Raw genomic sequence first — 16,748 nt, 5'->3', positions numbered from 1 at the left:
AGGCAGCCTCTAAACTTCACTGCCTTGTTTTTTTTTAAAAAGGCATGAAGAAAAAAATCAGCAATAAATAATTTTATGCACTGCCATCTCTGTTCCCTTCTCACCTTTTGATAGCTATACACACATCTTATTTGAACTTAAATAGTAAGCAGGCATTCTGTCTTACTGTAACTGTTGTTTATCTAGCAGAGTTAATCTTCACTACAGGTAGCCTCACATGTAACAGACATTGTTTCTTGATCTTATTTTTTAATTTCAGATTTAGATAGTAGCATTATGTAACAAAGGTATCAACAATCTTCCAGTTCACTGAACCATGAGAAGGGTTTGAGGCTCACCATGCTCTTTTCTTGCCAATGACAGTTCAACCAGCATGGAAGAAGGTAACAACATTTCCAAGAAGATTAAATGTAACTCATTTGGCTAAGTACCGTCCTTGTAGCTTCCATTACAGTCAGATTTTCCTCTTACCAAGGTCTTAGTTCTGACTGCGACTAGAGAGACCTCAAATGAAACTTAAGTTTTTAAAGCATTTTTCAAAGATGTCGCTGTCAAGGCAAAACAGAAGGGCAAAACAAATTTTAGGGCAAGGTAAGGGAAAGATAGCAAACTGGTATATTTCTGCTGGAAAGTCAGGAGTTCATTTTTAACTCATGTAACTCATCTGCAAAGCAAGCCTTCAAACTTCCTTTGGTTTCAATTCCTAGCAGCTAAAAACAGGGCTCCTTCTGCAATTCTCTCTGAAAAAGCAGATACTGAAATTCCAAACAAATATGGCATCTGTTTTCTAACTTAACTAATGCCAGAAGCCGCACTAGAATTTAGGTCTTCTATTTCACCGGGCATACTAGTACATCTTTCAAGTTACCATATTTTTCTTCAAAATTTAAGTTTTAAATGAAATCAAAAGACATAGCTTTTAGCAACTGTTAAGACACTGCAGAAAACGCAGATAGAGCATGACTGATTTATTGACAGCTGTGAGCTCAAACACACAGAATTCAGCAACTGAAGCATACTTATGAGAATACTTATGCTAATAAATCCACATTATTTGTTATACGCTACCTTGCCAATAGAAATTCTTGTAATTTAGTTAAGATTTCTTAAATTAAGAAATATGAGTAGTGACACCCCTCCTCCCTCTCTTTGTACATGTGAATATATCTGCACATAGTCTAATGCTTTAGCCTTACCAGTGCTGTCATCATAAACAACAGTAACTGTTTTCCACTTGAAGAACTGCACAAGGTCAAGGATGGCACGGCTGAGTGAAGAGAAATCTGGATAGAGGCTGACATAGAAGGAGTCCTTGTTGTCTGACACCTGATGTTTCCAGCGGGTCTGGATATGTGGAACACCCAAAGCGTTGCAGATGGATTGCACAGCATTAGCTGAGGAGCTATGGGATGGTCCGAAGATGGCAGCCACCCCAAGGGACAGCTGATCGCAGGCTGAAGAGGAGACAGAAGTCTGTCAATGATGAGAGGAAAGAAGGCAGTGTGCCAGAAGGTATTGCACAATTCATATTAAACAAAAGGCACTCCATGAAATATAACTTTATTGCTGACAGAGCTCCCTTCTTGTGTAACACTTTCATTTACACAGATTTCAACTTCAGAACACATTTCTAAGCTTTCACTATGAGCTGATGAATAGCAACACTTAACATTGAAATAGCGCTCAGCTATGTTTAGTAAACACTTCTATGTCAGTGGAAGTCACAAAGGCCAGCAATTGTGTATCTTTTAAAAAGCACTGACAAGAGAAGAGATTTATTCTCAGCTGCATCTTACATTTGGAAAAGGGCCATACGGGACAGTATTGTAACCTAGGCTGTTCAAGTGTTAACTTCTTAATCAATCAACACTATTTCTACTGAGATCCTAATTACTCAGAAATTATACACATTGAGTAGATTCTAGTTAAGTATCAGGCAAATGATTAATTTCATTGAAATGGACATTTGAATTTCTGTATCTGAAAAGTAGGCATATGGACTAGCAAAATTTCAAGGTCAACATTTTCCCTAAAATAAAATTAAATTACTATCTGCTAATGAAAAAAAAAATTCACTGTCCCTTCTTAAACACTGGAAATACTCAGTTTTGCTGCGTCTATATTAGTAGATAAAACTGACCCTGAGAGTCACTGACACGATACTGCTGCATTCAAGTGGCTTAGCTCTCCTCTTTCCAATATAGGATGGCCCTATTTATACTGTGCATTAGCACTCTCTGGCCTGTATTATCTCCCACAGTATGCTCCAGTATTACCTTGCAGAATATTAGTTGGGACATGCCAAAAAGAAGGAAGGAAAATTAGTCAATACTGCAGACCAGTGTTTCAGCCCATGCCCTGCTCCTGTTTAGATCACTACGATAGACATAATCTTTATGAGTATGCAGTTCTGAAAAAACAACAGATTCTGTCTTGTAAGAAAACATCCTATTAGGTAGAGAGAATTAATGAAAAGTATCTCCCTAATCCAATCTGGATGCGAGTATTTGTATGAAGTTTGATTAATTAATATTGTTACTCCACCATCAACATTCCTGACAGCTGAGGAAACAAGCAGTAGAAACACATCTTGCTGCATTACTTTTCTCAGCAAGTCAAAAGTAATTGTTTTGTTGTTCCTTTTCAACATGATGAAAATATTGCTAAGTCTTTCAAGTGCATTCCAGAAAGTATGCTGGCACACCTTTTTATTACTGCAGAGCACCGGTGGTTTAAATGAACTTCTCATATACAGACAGGATCTCCATTGCATTTCTGAGAGTCAGATTGGGACCTAAATGACGAGCTTGATAAAAAAACATTTATGCTAATATTGCCCTTCCTAAGAGTAATCAACAAGCTTTATGCAAATGTCAGTAAATGGGATCACTAACAACAGCAATAGCTACCAGATGGCTTTTCAATGGGCTTTTTTTTTTTCCTGTTTCTGAGATTTGAATAATGCTTTTACACGTGATTTAATATGGCACTGGCTCTATCAGATGCATACCAATTTTTCTAGTGCATTGAGGGATATTTTTTTTGCATTTACATTATTCTTCACTGAAACAATATCTTGGAAATATTGTCTTGCCTTCAGGTTGCTCTTTCATATAGTGCCTTTAAAAACCTATTAATATTTCATCTATATTCAACTTCAAAAGTATGTGTTATTAAGAGGTCTAAACAGGCTATTTTTGATGCAGTGCCTGCCTGCTCACTAATGGACATAATCATGAACCACAAAATGAGTCAAAAGCTTAAACCTCATTGTTAAAACTCTGCTTTGGAGCCATCATAATAAAATGAACCATTTTATGTTAACCTGTAGCCTTTGATTCTGAACTAAAGCACCTGTCAGCACAAATGTAGTTGGCTGTATTGTGAATTGATGAAGCAAAAAGCTATTAGCACTGGAAGATTACACAGATTTTGATACAGCCTGACCAGATACAAAGAGTTGCATTCTCATCCAAGATGCAAGTGGGAACAATGAATAAATACAATCTATTCAATGTATCCAATCAATGGCATGTTGGCATTCTAACTTCAGCTATTATAGTCTACCAAGAATTAGCAACATAACATTAGGGCTAGCTTTCACCTTCAAGCAAACCCCAAGTAAGGACTAAAAGTAGTTGTATTGTCTCAGGAAAGGCTTAAAGAAGTAAAGATCGCAGAACAAATTCCTCTGCTCTCTACATCCTCCCTCAGGAATGGAGAGAAACTGTCCCATTAAATTTCACAGAACACCATGTACTGGAGTCAGGAAGCAGTTGAATTTGGAAGATTAGGAGAAAAGGAGAAAGAAGGGGCCAGAATTAAGGATCAGCCCATTTATGCACTGTTGGCCAAGATGGAAAGAGTAGCCTCTCTCAGAACCTGCTTTAATCCATCATCCAAAACACCAGGATAACAACTCAAAAATACTTTGTTAAAAGTGTTGCTTGCCTCTTTCTTCTTCCACACACTCTCCTCTGCAAAGAAACTATCTTGCTAGGCATAAATATTTAGCCCATAATATTTTTCATCAATCAAAGCATCTTACAATGACTAAACTCTCTGTATTTCTGCACAAATATGGATACTGTCTATTTTCATACCTAACAACAACCTATATTAGAATTGTTTATTTAGCAAATAAACAGATGAAACAGGTTAGCAAGATTAACTCTGTATGTTACAGCGAAAGATAAAAAAAATTCTCATAATTTCTAAACTGAATTTTTAAATCAGTATTATATTCCACTTTTAAGATGTACTTCATGTACATTCATCCTGACACAGCAGCTTTTCCCAGTGTAGAATTTCTAATGTGGCATCGAATGTTTTTATTCATCTTAGCCCACTATAACACCAAAAATCCCTTATTGTGTAAAGCTTTCTGTCTTCAACACTTGGGAGTGGTATGTTGGGACCTGATCACTTGGCAGATTTAGGCTAGAAACCTGTCATAAGAAATACAGGTTCACCTCTGATTCTTTCACCTTTCTTATTTTCTTGTTAAGGATAACATTCATATGAAATTCGCTCTTCAATTTATAAAAAAATGTTTTTAAAGAACATGTAATACAGTGCAAAATTCAGTCCTACTGAGTTCTGACACCAGGCTTTGTATTTTCTCCTATAAATACATATTGAACTTGTTGGGGTTTGCAAGATGTGGTACAAGTTGCGTCTATTGTCATAGACTTGAATGTAAAGCAATCTCAAAACTTCAATTTTTGTGAGAATCAAAGATTTGAAAATTTAGGAAAAATGTTCAAAATTGTTTCTAACTTTTAATTAGACTTTTAACAAATCATTTGTAGTTAGGAGAAAACTGCTGAACTCAGGCCTAGACATTCACCTCATAGCAATATTCTTAAGAACAGACTTAATATTTAGGCTTATTTTTATGCCTTGTTGACATAAGATGCACAAAATTATAACTACTTGTTCCCCTTTGAAGCCCATACCTGATTAACTATATCAGACATTCATGTGCTAAAGTTATTTGTGGACATGTACTTAAAGTGATTGAATCCTTAAAACTGAATTGGAGCCTTCTTCCAGGTTCACTAGAATTTGGGCCCACTTGGCATTTTCCAGGACAAAGTCTGGAGATAGTGTTTCCTCACTCCAAAGGAGCTGGTCTCTAAAACACCCTAGTCACAGAGCTCAGAAAAATTTATTTCAAATTTTAAATATTTAAAGACAGGGGCTTTTAGACAGGGGCAGTGGGAGCAAAGGTGACAATGTAATTTTCAAGCAGTTACCATTACAGCCTTCAAGGGGTGGTCTTTAAAGCAGTTCTTTGATGTAAGCCACAAACTTGTACGGTCTCATTGCATATGGCTTTATTGGACAGACATTTTTTCAGGCAGGTAAACTAAATGAGTCTTAGTTGCTCATTAAAAAAATTAAATATGCAAAAGGTTACCTTTTTTGGATGCTTCAAAACTGTCATAGAGATTTATCTTTTGAGTATCATATGTTAATGTGGTGTTTGGCAGAAGAGTTCTGTTTCTGTTGATTGTGTTCACAGCAAATCTGAAGGCTAATTCTTCTGCTCCCATTGGACCAGATTCCACACACTCAAAAATGCCTCCTGGTAGTGGGAGAAAGAAGAAAGAAAAAAAACAAACCACTAGTAAGCCAAAATAGCATACAAGAACATCTTTAATCATCAGTTTGGGAAAAGATTCATCAGCCTGAAATTTTTAACTTAATAAACCTGATACAGTGCAACTTGTGAAATTATCTCATGATTTTGGTGAGGTTTGGGTCAAACCATAAATAACCCAACAACAAATCAAACTTACCTTAAAGAAAACAGTTTGGGTTTTTTCTGTCCAACGTTCATTTTACCATTGTGAATAAAAAGAGTGTGGCAATATAAACTAACCACACTATTTAGAAGCAAAATAGGAGAGGGATGAAGAGTATGTAATTTTTATTTTACATATTTAAACTTGAAATGATTACATTTACCCCTTCCAGATCAACCGCCACCTATGTGTGTGTGGCAGGAGGGAGGGAGATTTCTGGATTCTTGTTTTCTACTCTTCTAGACTTATGATACAGCTATAATGAACTGGAGGGTTCACTGGAATTGCAACGTATAAAGGAGCATGGAACTGGAATGCCCCAAACCACCTCCAGAAATGAAGATGTATAGATATTTTAACATGGCTGCATGCCTGAACTGATAAATATGTTGAGCAAAGAGTTCAAATTTTACACTTTTGCACTGAGCCGCATGTACATGTTAACGTCATTGTCAGCAAATACAGGAATCTAAGCAACTACACCCTACATAACCTCTATCAAGCAATGAAAGCATCCCCAAACAAAGTGTATATGCCTCAAATTATGCCTACAAACATGCCTCAAATGATAGGCAATTTTAGAATGCTTCTGAGCCAGCCTTCATCTTAAATGAGGGAAATAAGTTTTGTAAAACGGTGCTGTGCTTCAGCTGTTCTTTTCTCATTTATGAGATTTCATTGCCCATGAAATGTAAATTTATACATACTTTGGGGTAACATCATTTATTCTTGAGTCTGTGTCCTGGTTTTGGCTGGGATAGAGTTAATTTTCTTTCTAGTAGGTGGTATAGTGCTGTGTTTTGGATTTAGGATGAGAATAATGTTGATAACACACTGGTGTTTTAGTTGTTGCTGAGCAGTGCTTACACTAGTCAAGGACTTTTCAGCTTCCCATGCTCTTCCAGGTGCACAAGAAGCTGGGAGGGGACACAGCCAGGACAGCTGACCCAAACTGGCCAAAGGGCTGTTCCATACCATATGACGTCATGCTCAGTATATAAACTGGGAGGAGTTGGCTGGGGGGCAGTGGTCACTGCTCAGGGACTGGCAGGGTGTCGGTCAGCAGGGGGTGAGCAGTTGCATCACTTGTTTGGGTTTTTTTATTTTTCCCCTTGTGTTTTGTTCCTCTCTCTCTCTCTCATTTTTTTCCTTTTCATTACAATTTATTATTATTATTTTATTTCAATTATTAAACTGTTCTTACTTTTGCTCTTCAGATTCTCTCCCCCATGCAACCGGGGGCGAGAGGGAGGGGGTGGTGAGCGAGCAGCTGTGCAGTGCTTGGACTGAGGCTAAACCACGACAGTCTGGAAAGGCCAAGGATACACTGACAATAAAAGTAGTTTGAAGATATGTCCTTACTATGGTGACATGAAATGTCTCAGAAAAACAATCAGCATCCATATGGTCTCTTCAGTCCTCATGCTAACAGCATCTGTCAATACTAACGGATGGCCAATGGCCATCATCTGAGGATCACTAATTACAAGCCAGCCATTATATCTGTGCAAGAAATTTTTCATTCACTTTCTCATAGCTTGTGCTTATTCATTTCCAAAGTAATGTTGCTACCTGGCTTTGTATTATCTAAAAAAATTTATTCAACACTCCACTAGTTTCTCAGCAAGAAGCTCTCAGAATCTGAATGTACAGGAACTGAGTCAGACTGAACTTCACGATCAGTTTGTAAACAGTCTTGTTGAGCAGCCAAGCCATTTCCAAAGCAAAAGGAATGTGTATTTAGTTATCAACTCTTTCTCTGTCTGATACTATTAAATATGAAAAGGTTTTTCAGTTTTGCAAACCTCCTGCCTCTTCCAACCTGTTTCTCACTACAGGATGGAGGTGTTAACTTTTTTCCTGCAGATGAGCCCTTAAATTCCTGGTGAGAACCCTAGGGGCAGATGCTCAAATAATATTAATTTAAAAACACAAGCACTAACCACTGAGATGAGATGTGACTAATAAATATTTAAACATTAGTCATTAAAAACTGAGACTGAGCCACTGATGTGAGAGGCAGACCCTTAAGAAAAATTTGGTTAGCTAGGGAAATGATCCAAACTGATTGAGCATAGAATGTATATATTATCAGTAACCAATATTAACAATACTTCAGAAGCTAAAGTAAAAGAAACATGGATAACATTCAGGTAAATATAGGCCTAGTACACTTTAAAACTGAAAAAAGTGACCATGTTTATCTGCACAATAATGCAATATTAACATGAAAGGCAACCTACTGCTTTTGAAATTAATGAAGTGCTCTGTTCATGAAAACATAGCCTGATAGACAAGATTTTGTGCTGCTTAAGACTTACAGCATCTAAACATTATAAATCAAACTGTGACGTATAGGAAGATCCTATTTTGATTTGGGGAAAATATTAAAAAATCGCTGCAGAAAGCTAAAAATTAGTCAATAAGTTATAAGTATGGATATTAAGAGACAAGAAAAATAAAAAGATGTTTCCATTAACATAATGAAAATTAAAGTAGATTGTATAGGCTTTCCTAAGGCATCTGAAAAGCACTTATTCAAATGTATTTGAATAAACCAGTATCACACAAACAGTTATTAAAAAAAAGATTGTATCTAAAGTTACAATGGACTCAAAGAGAAATAAGCATTACAATATCTCTTTCTACTCCCTGAAATTTTTACATTGGAATATTTCTTCTTTAATTTTGATGTGTGTGAAGCTCAATAAAATCTTCCTTCTTTACTCCTGTATTTTTTCATTCTGCTCATTTCTAAATTCTTGAGATGGGGAATTCCTTGTCAAAGATGCAGCCACTACTCTCAGCATAAGATAAAATAAAAATAAAAATGGATTTTGACCTCTCATATATGGGTAATTCCTAATGGTAGTGACAGTCCATCACATAGTAAGATAATTTTATGAAGATGACAAAGTCTCTATCTCCTGTGAGTGGCAATGACGTGAAAATTCCCACGTGCACCATTCAGTGATTTCTTCCCTCACTCACACATTCTCTGTCCCTGTGATAAATGTATCCCCTGCAAAGATGGCAGCATATGGTCTGTCTGCCTCAGGGTAAATTTCCATTCCTAAGGAAAACAGAGGTAGAATAGCCTGTTTCTGTTGTCCTGTGATTAGGATATTTTGCTAGGAGGAAGGAAAACTTAGCTTCTGAGTTTGTCCTGAATATTTTCACATTTTACACTAGATAGACACTGAATTAAAAGTAAGAAACCTAGAGGAATATAGATTAGACCATATATTTGCAGTTTCACAACAGTTTTCTAACCTGTAGGATGTCAAAACTGCCACTAGGCTCCTTTCATTTCATTTTTATGATACTTCTGTATCTGTCTGCTCAAGCAGCCGGGGAAGACCATCCCATAATTAAATATTTTGGATGCTGGCAGGTGTAGGTTCTTCTTAACCTTCACTCTAAGAATAGGCTCAAATCAACAGGTTCTCAAAGTACACCATGTCCTACTAATATGCAAAATGGCTGAAAATGCCAGGCTCCTCCATAGTGAATAGCAGCTGCTAGCTTTGGCCAACCTAATGCTGCACACAGGGCACCACTGTTTTTTAATTGAACTTCTAAGCAGTTTAAATTTAACTCATACACTAAGCAGAGCAGGAGCGTAGGCAGACACATGTCTGTATTCTGAGTATCAGAATATAGTCACAAAACAGCTCCTCGTTCTCCAGATGAGAGCCCTTTTAAGCGTATGTGGAAGTCTATGCTTCAGATATTTTCAAGATGCTCAGCAAAGGCATCTAAATGAGTTCAGACATTGACAGGAATGGGAAGTTTTGAAGGGTGCTTTCTCCATTGCTGCATAAGATGCAAGCAGAAACTTATTTGGTAACTTTAAACTGCCTTGGCCTTACCGTTATGTTCCTATATTTGTTACTGAATATGTAAATAACAGCAAAAAATACTTTGAGTATTTTTAAAGAAAATGTTGTGCAAATCCACTGGCTTAATACTGGGAGACAAGCCACAAATTACACTGCATTTTTTTATAAAACGGAAAGGAAATTAATAAAAAGGATTGGCTTTCCACTTCAGGTATACTCAATTATACCTGAGTGTAATTGAGTTTAACCTGAGTATAGTGGTTTCCAGAAGCTGTTATAGCATACTGATTCATATTGTTCCCTTCCAAGCAGGCTGTTCCTCTCTACTGCTGTTGTACCTTGTATTCAGGATAGCCTTAATAATCAAATTGAGGAATGCACTGCATGCTCTCAGATAGCCAGACAGAGGAGTCATAAGTCTTGCCATTGATATATGGACAAGCAGCCAAGCCAATGCCTATCTCTGTCTAACAGCTTGAAAAATGCAAGTGTTGGGGTTGGTCTTATTTTTAACACAGTTTATAGATCCGTAATAGGCAGAAACACCAGTTCTCTTATACAATCAGCAGGACATCCTAGAGAAAATGGCTGAATTTTCACTGCTACCTCAAAACAGACACAGAAAACTTAAAAGGAGTAATAAAATGTGTATTTAATGCTTAGCTTGGTTTAGTGGTCTCATATATGACTTCTTCATTTACAATGTTAATGACATGGCAGTTCATCTCTGCCCTATAACAGTAACAGTAAGGAATATGGCATCACGTAGCTACAGTTCAATCTGTAGCTCATGAAGTTTTATTAACTGTGTACAGTAGGTGACTGCTGTATAGCTGAACACTTCAAGTTTTTGCTGTCATGATAACCACTTAGCAAAAGCTCACTAGATTTTAATAGTGATCAACCCCTGCATCACAGTGATGACAAATGTTTAAGACAGGCCAGTTCAAGCCAGGTATGCAAGAGCAATTGTAAAACAATCTTTAAATACTGTATCGTTTGCAGTGACATCCAGGATAATTCAGATCTCTTATTAATCTTGAAACACTAGAACTGCTTTTACTGAACCTGAAATCCACTAGGATTTTTCATCACGGTTGTCACTATTGAAAAAAAGGTATTTATATGACCAAGTTCTTTTACCATAACCAATAGGGAAAATCCAGTCATCAGGGTGACACTAATGCAAGTAACAGTTTCTTCAGAAACAGAAACCACTGGAAAAAATTGATAGTAATATTTTATCAAAAAGGAAAATATGTAGTATTTAAAATAGTATGAGTAACGTGTCCTTATTATTTGCCAAGGGAAAAGAAAATCTGAGATTGTTTTACAACAATTATACAAGTCCAAAAAAAATTTGTTAAAATTGTTCAAATGAAAAAGCCTGCACTTTCCACCAAAAAAAAGTTGAAGAATTGCTATTTTTAGTTCACAAGCCATCTTGGTTTTCTCCAATTTCCAAATAATTTTCTCAAACACTAAATCCAGAGGAAAAAAAGTCAGCTTGCTACACATCTTGGCAAAAATTTAAAAAAAAAAAAGAAAAATTGATTTTGCTCTTACTACCTAATTTCACAAATAGGATAACCGTTTGAATGATTCAACTTTCCATTTCTATTCCACAAAAGGGTCATAGGTATTTTTCCCCCCACAAACATTCCACTTTGGGGATTGCTATCTTGCGTGTTTTGCATTGTTATCTCCATGTAATATCTGATAAAACCCAGCATAAAGTACAAAAGTGCTTAACTACACAAAATCACTAGATGAATACAAGTGCCTGAACGAGTTATTCGTAGATCTCTCCTTCTCTTACATATGGTGAACGTTTGAAACAGATGCATGCCATAAAACCTGAGCTACTGTTACCTACTTTTTTCTAATATCGAAACAACTTGATAAAGTTCTAACACATACACACACTAGTTTTTAATAAGTATGATTTTTTTAACGTTATAGCCATATTATCGTTATCATGCACAATCTGCACAAATTTACTGACAGCTATGAAGAAGGCCTTTATTAATACATTATAAAAAGTAACATCAGTCACATTGTGGCATGAGCATCATTTTTTTAATAATACAGTAACTTTTAAAATATAATAATGTAAACCCATATCTTAAGTAACATTAAAAAGGTAACCGAGATCCTGGAAAAAATTTGCTTTTAAAAACAATTTGTCTTGCCCAGTAACATTTCTTACATCATTTTACTTTAAAAACATACAAATATGTTTAAATTATACTAATAAATTTATATGAAGTTATATATGAATGAAATTATTTTATTTCTTCTTCATCACCTCAGACCAATACTTTGAATATAAAATAACTATGGTGCCCAGATCTAATCCTGATGAGACAAACAGAAATTTCTTATTCTGACTGATTATTTCCCATTCAGAAAACATGAACTCTCAGACAGTCTTTGTTTAATTAATCTGGAAAGATGGGAGAAAGGAGTAATTGGTATCTGTGAACAAAGTATCTGTGATAAACAACTCTTCTAAAAAGTGTTTCAAGAGAAAATCAAGCAAGTCTATCAGGAATTATACCATTAAAATATATGCTTATATCTGCTGTGTTCCAATTTTGAAATTGGCCATTTGGTAATCAGACCCAATGATTATGTGAGGTGGTACTACAGGCAGAGGAATAAAAAGTCAAAAGCATTTTATTTAGAGTTCAATGGATGCTAGTATACTGACAGCATTTCCAGAGATGAAAGTAATGGCTTTTTGGAAGTGTGAAGGGACTACAGTTCTCCAAATACAGGCATAGGCAGAAGGCAGTGAAGAGACTTATCCAAAAAACCCGATATCACTGACATGGCATGGATGATACTGGGAGCAGGAGGCATGGTAGGTGCTGTGCTACCGTGACTGATCAGGGTTGCTGGCTGAAAGCATTTTAGCCTTAATCAAGCATGCTATGGGCTGTACTGACAATCCTGTTTGAGATCCTGTTATGCATTGGAAAGCTACAGAGGTGGTTCAAAGACCTCCATAAAGGTTGCCAGCTTAGACGTGTGCTTCCTATAAATACAGAACAAAATTACGTCTTAGCCACTTACTTCTGTCTGGAACAGTATTTAAGAAAATTAATGACTTTCATGCAAGACATTAAAAGCAAATGAAAAATTTTCTTCTTTACAACCTTTTCCATAAAGCAATGTAGTTTAATTTTTTATATCAATTTAGAATACAACAGTGTGAATCGGGACTATACCATGTTTTCATTATTCCATTTCAAAAATACATTGAAAGCTTTCTGAATCTCACAACAGGAAAAACTTTAAAAGGATCACTTGACATAGAAAACTCTGCTTATTTGACTTTGAAGTCCTTTTTATGTGGATAAGCCACTGTGGGAAAAGACAGTACACTTCAGCAGTATCCTTTATTCATACGGAGTGTACATAGGGTTTGGAGGAGGGAAGCAGAATCTGGAATTTCTGGAGTTTATTTTCATTGCCACTGACTTCCTGTGTGACCTTGGACAAGAAGGTTTTCTGAAAAATAAATATCTCGTCCCAAAAAAGATGTGTCAAACACCTCAACATTGCATTAGAGGCACAATTATTGGAAAATCAGTAACATGTTTTGAAATGAGTTATAATTTATGTTAAAGGCATTCATGGAATCAGTGTATGAAGGCATGATCACAGAATCCTGCAAATCTTGCACTATAAAATGCATAGAAATATTACCTTCAGCATCTAAGTTATCTTTTGATCGATATTTTAGTGTGGTTGAGTGAAACTGGCAACTTTAAGACATGGTTCTCCTAAAAGGATTTGAATTATCCACAGATTTAAGACAAATAAAACTATATATTTTCTGATTGTGCAATACATAAGGGGCTATATCCAGTCAATGTTAGGTTTATCCTGTTAATGTTAAATTATATATCAAAACAGAAAGAGTTTGGTTTGTTTTTCTTGAATGTGACAAAATGATAAAGGATAATATGAGGAAATAATAAGCATGGATCTCTTTTGAACAAAAGCCTCTATCTTATAAAACTGATGAAAATGATTTTTAAAGGTGAGTACATACAAATTATAAGTATCTTTAAAATTGTATTTCAAATATAATTTGATGCATTCTAACATCTTTAGGTCAGATGTGACAAACACCACTTTCATCAGCACAGTTCCAAATATGCTTTGAAAAGTCATAAATAAAATACTACTAAAAAATATTACTAGACTGAAATATGCAGCATACTTACAAAGCATTGCTTCTGATAGCATCTCTGTTTATGAATATTACTCCTTTCAGTCAGAATATCAACAGAGCATGACTAAAGATGACAGGCGAAGTAAGAACACCTAAACACAGTCACCTACAGTGTTAGAATGTACTATCCGTAAGATTTCTTCCCAATTTAAGGATATACATTAGCTTCCTCTGACATGCTAAACAATTTATTACAGAATACACTTGATAATTTCAACGCAATTATCACATTCATGTAATATTTAGTCTCTCATGACTAGCAGTAACAAAAGGAAACAAAACACTAAATGAAATGTGACTACAAAAATGGCCTCAGGAGACTTTGCTAAAATGCGCTTTTCATTACTTCAGCTAACAAAATGTTTTAAACTATCTTAAAATAACACACCTTTGTTTCCTTCCCTTTTTTTTAAAGAGGCAGCCAACACCAGATAAAAAGCTTTTCAGTCTCCATGAGGAAAACTTTTTTCTCCAAAACTTCTTTAGATTAGATATTAGATAGTATTAGATTAGATATTAGATAATATGCAAACTTAAATGCTTAGGTTTTACATAAATACTTTCACAAGGACTAATGCAGAAGTCTTACAACTGTTTATAGGCTACTTACTGGGCAGTCACAATCGTCAAACTTTCCTGCTTATAGGTTTGAAGATATACAAATCATAGACCATTTAATTTTATTCTAGAAAGAGTCATAAAATACATTAGAACACTGACAAAAACAGTTCCCTGACCTCCTCATACAGACCATAGATAATGCTAACAATATTGCATTAGGCCAGGATTTTTTCTTTCCATCACACTGAATGCTATTCATCCATCTTCTCAAACATTGGTTTGTGTCTGGAATCACATTTGAGAAGCCAAACTGTACACAGACAGTGGAGGAAGTTTTATCCAGGTTTTCACTTGCTTTTGAAATAAAAGTGACTCACTCATGAGAAATAAGTAGACATTAAAAAAGTAAATGTATTTTGACTTGACCCCTACAATATTGTGCTATTTAATACTAATATGTCCACATGCAAAAGCTGGAGCAAAAGGAGCTTTTTTTTTCTTTTGGTTCAGTTTTGTTTTAATAAGGTAAATAAGAGTCAGGAAAGAATGGAGGATTCGGAGTCAGATCTTATCATTGTAATTTTTCAAGCAGGGCTTAGAAAAGTTGCACACCTAATTTCTCCAAAGAAATTCACAGAGCCTGTGATTCAGCAGTTATCAGAAATCACTTGACAGTTCTGTGGAAAGCTGAAAAGTTTCTCAGGAACTGTAGGCATCAAAGCATGTAGAGAAATACTGCAGTATAGGAAGCTCATGCTAGGATCCTTCAACATACAAAGATGAAACAGAAAAGTGCCTAAACTTCACAGAAGTCAGAAGGCTCTTAATTGGTAGAAGCTCAAAGCACAGCTTACATGGAAAGACACCTTCAATGCAATATACTGCTTGTGATTATATGGTTATTAAATTTTTTCAAATACATGTTAAAGCACTTGCCTATAAAGCAGAAAACAGATTCCATTATATATTGAACTCTAAGCTCATGTCTTTCACTGTTCAGAGCAATGCCCTAACCAGCAGGCATATAACATAATTTTCAACTTCTATTGAAGATAGGCTACCATATAGACAGGAATTTTCAGTCTGCAAGATCCAGAAAAAAAGAGCAAGCCTAAAGTTATCATATACTTCTATATACCTCTGCTAAGTATGAAATAGGAGCCAGCCCATGATTTCTAGATCATTTGCTTCTTATCCAATCAGTTTCTTGTAGAAAATGCTTAAATAGAAGAGAAAGTCAGGGTCAGGACTCAGGTTTTCTTCCTGAGTAATCTACAGCCCCAGCCTGTAGCTTCCAACTTGCTTTCTTATTTAATCCTATGCTTCCTTCCACAATACTAGTACACCTTACGGGACTGGTGTTATACAGTCAGGTCACCTTCTGCTTGCTCTTTCTGGTCAAGTAATTTCTAATGCATCTTTAGCATCAAATATCAGCATGCGCTAGCCAGAAGTACATTCAGAGTCAACTCCCAGTTATCCAGATGATTTGATTCACCCTGCTAAGACCCAGTAGCTAATTTAAAAGCAACAAAGCAAGCACTGCAGGATCTAGCAAATGAGAATCACATAATAGGCATTATAATTTTTTTCTAATAAAAAACCCCCAAAAAACAACCCCAGATTCTCACACTTAAGGCCTATATTAATCTTCAAAAATAAATAAATTTCCTCTTCACAAAAATATCAAGAAACAAAAACTTTATTGAAATTACTCACAAAAGCTTAAAATTACAACACATGTCATAAAAGATCAATTTCTCTTTTAAAATAAACAGTAAGAGTGCTCATTCTCATGGCTGTGGACATTAAAAAAAGGTCAATAAAAGTTTATTTGCAATCACAAAAGACTAAAACTTGGATCCTGAAAATGGATATACAAAAAAATACCTGACCTGAGCTCTGCTGAATGCCATGACCTCTGTTAAAGTAAGTGAAATTTGAGCATCTGGATCCCTGAGCAGAATATTTTCCAGAAGTAAAATGTATAAATGATTATCACCAGCTTCAGGATGATTTTTAATGCTTAATATTTAAATGTTCAAGATTTTGTAGATATTTAAGTGATTTAAGTCAGTTCAAAAATGGCATTTTCACATTTTTCTTCCTTCTCTCAGGATTTTCACAGACAGAATCCTTCAGTAACTTGAAACAATTCTTATGAAGTGTATTATCTAATTTAAGGGGGGGGAAGGACATACCTAGGCTTAAAATATATACACACATACACATATGAAACAGAAGAGATGCAGAGTACCAAATATAATTCTATGAATGGTATGAACTGTA

The 16,748-nt window shown here is 35.5% G+C and overlaps 1 protein-coding gene across 1 annotated transcript in view; it reads right to left on the bottom strand.

Annotated features, from left to right (window-relative positions):
• GRIK2 (glutamate ionotropic receptor kainate type subunit 2) overlaps window positions 1-16,748 on the bottom strand; it is a 446,579-nt gene that overhangs the window by 293,220 nt on the left and 136,611 nt on the right. Inside the window, exons 3-4 of the mRNA XM_072857870.1 lie at window positions 5,423-5,590; window positions 1,197-1,454 (exon numbers count right to left, since the gene is read on the bottom strand). Of these exons, the coding sequence (XP_072713971.1) occupies window positions 1,197-1,454; window positions 5,423-5,590 (426 nt within the window). The remainder of the gene's footprint in view (window positions 1-1,196; window positions 1,455-5,422; window positions 5,591-16,748) is intronic.

The sequence above is a fragment of the Ciconia boyciana genome, chromosome 3 (assembly GCF_034638445.1).
Source record: "Ciconia boyciana chromosome 3, ASM3463844v1, whole genome shotgun sequence".
In the NCBI taxonomy this organism is placed as follows: domain Eukaryota; kingdom Metazoa; phylum Chordata; class Aves; order Ciconiiformes; family Ciconiidae; genus Ciconia; species Ciconia boyciana.
Note: the sequence above shows the minus strand (reverse complement) of the source record. Positions and strands in the feature narration are given on the sequence as shown.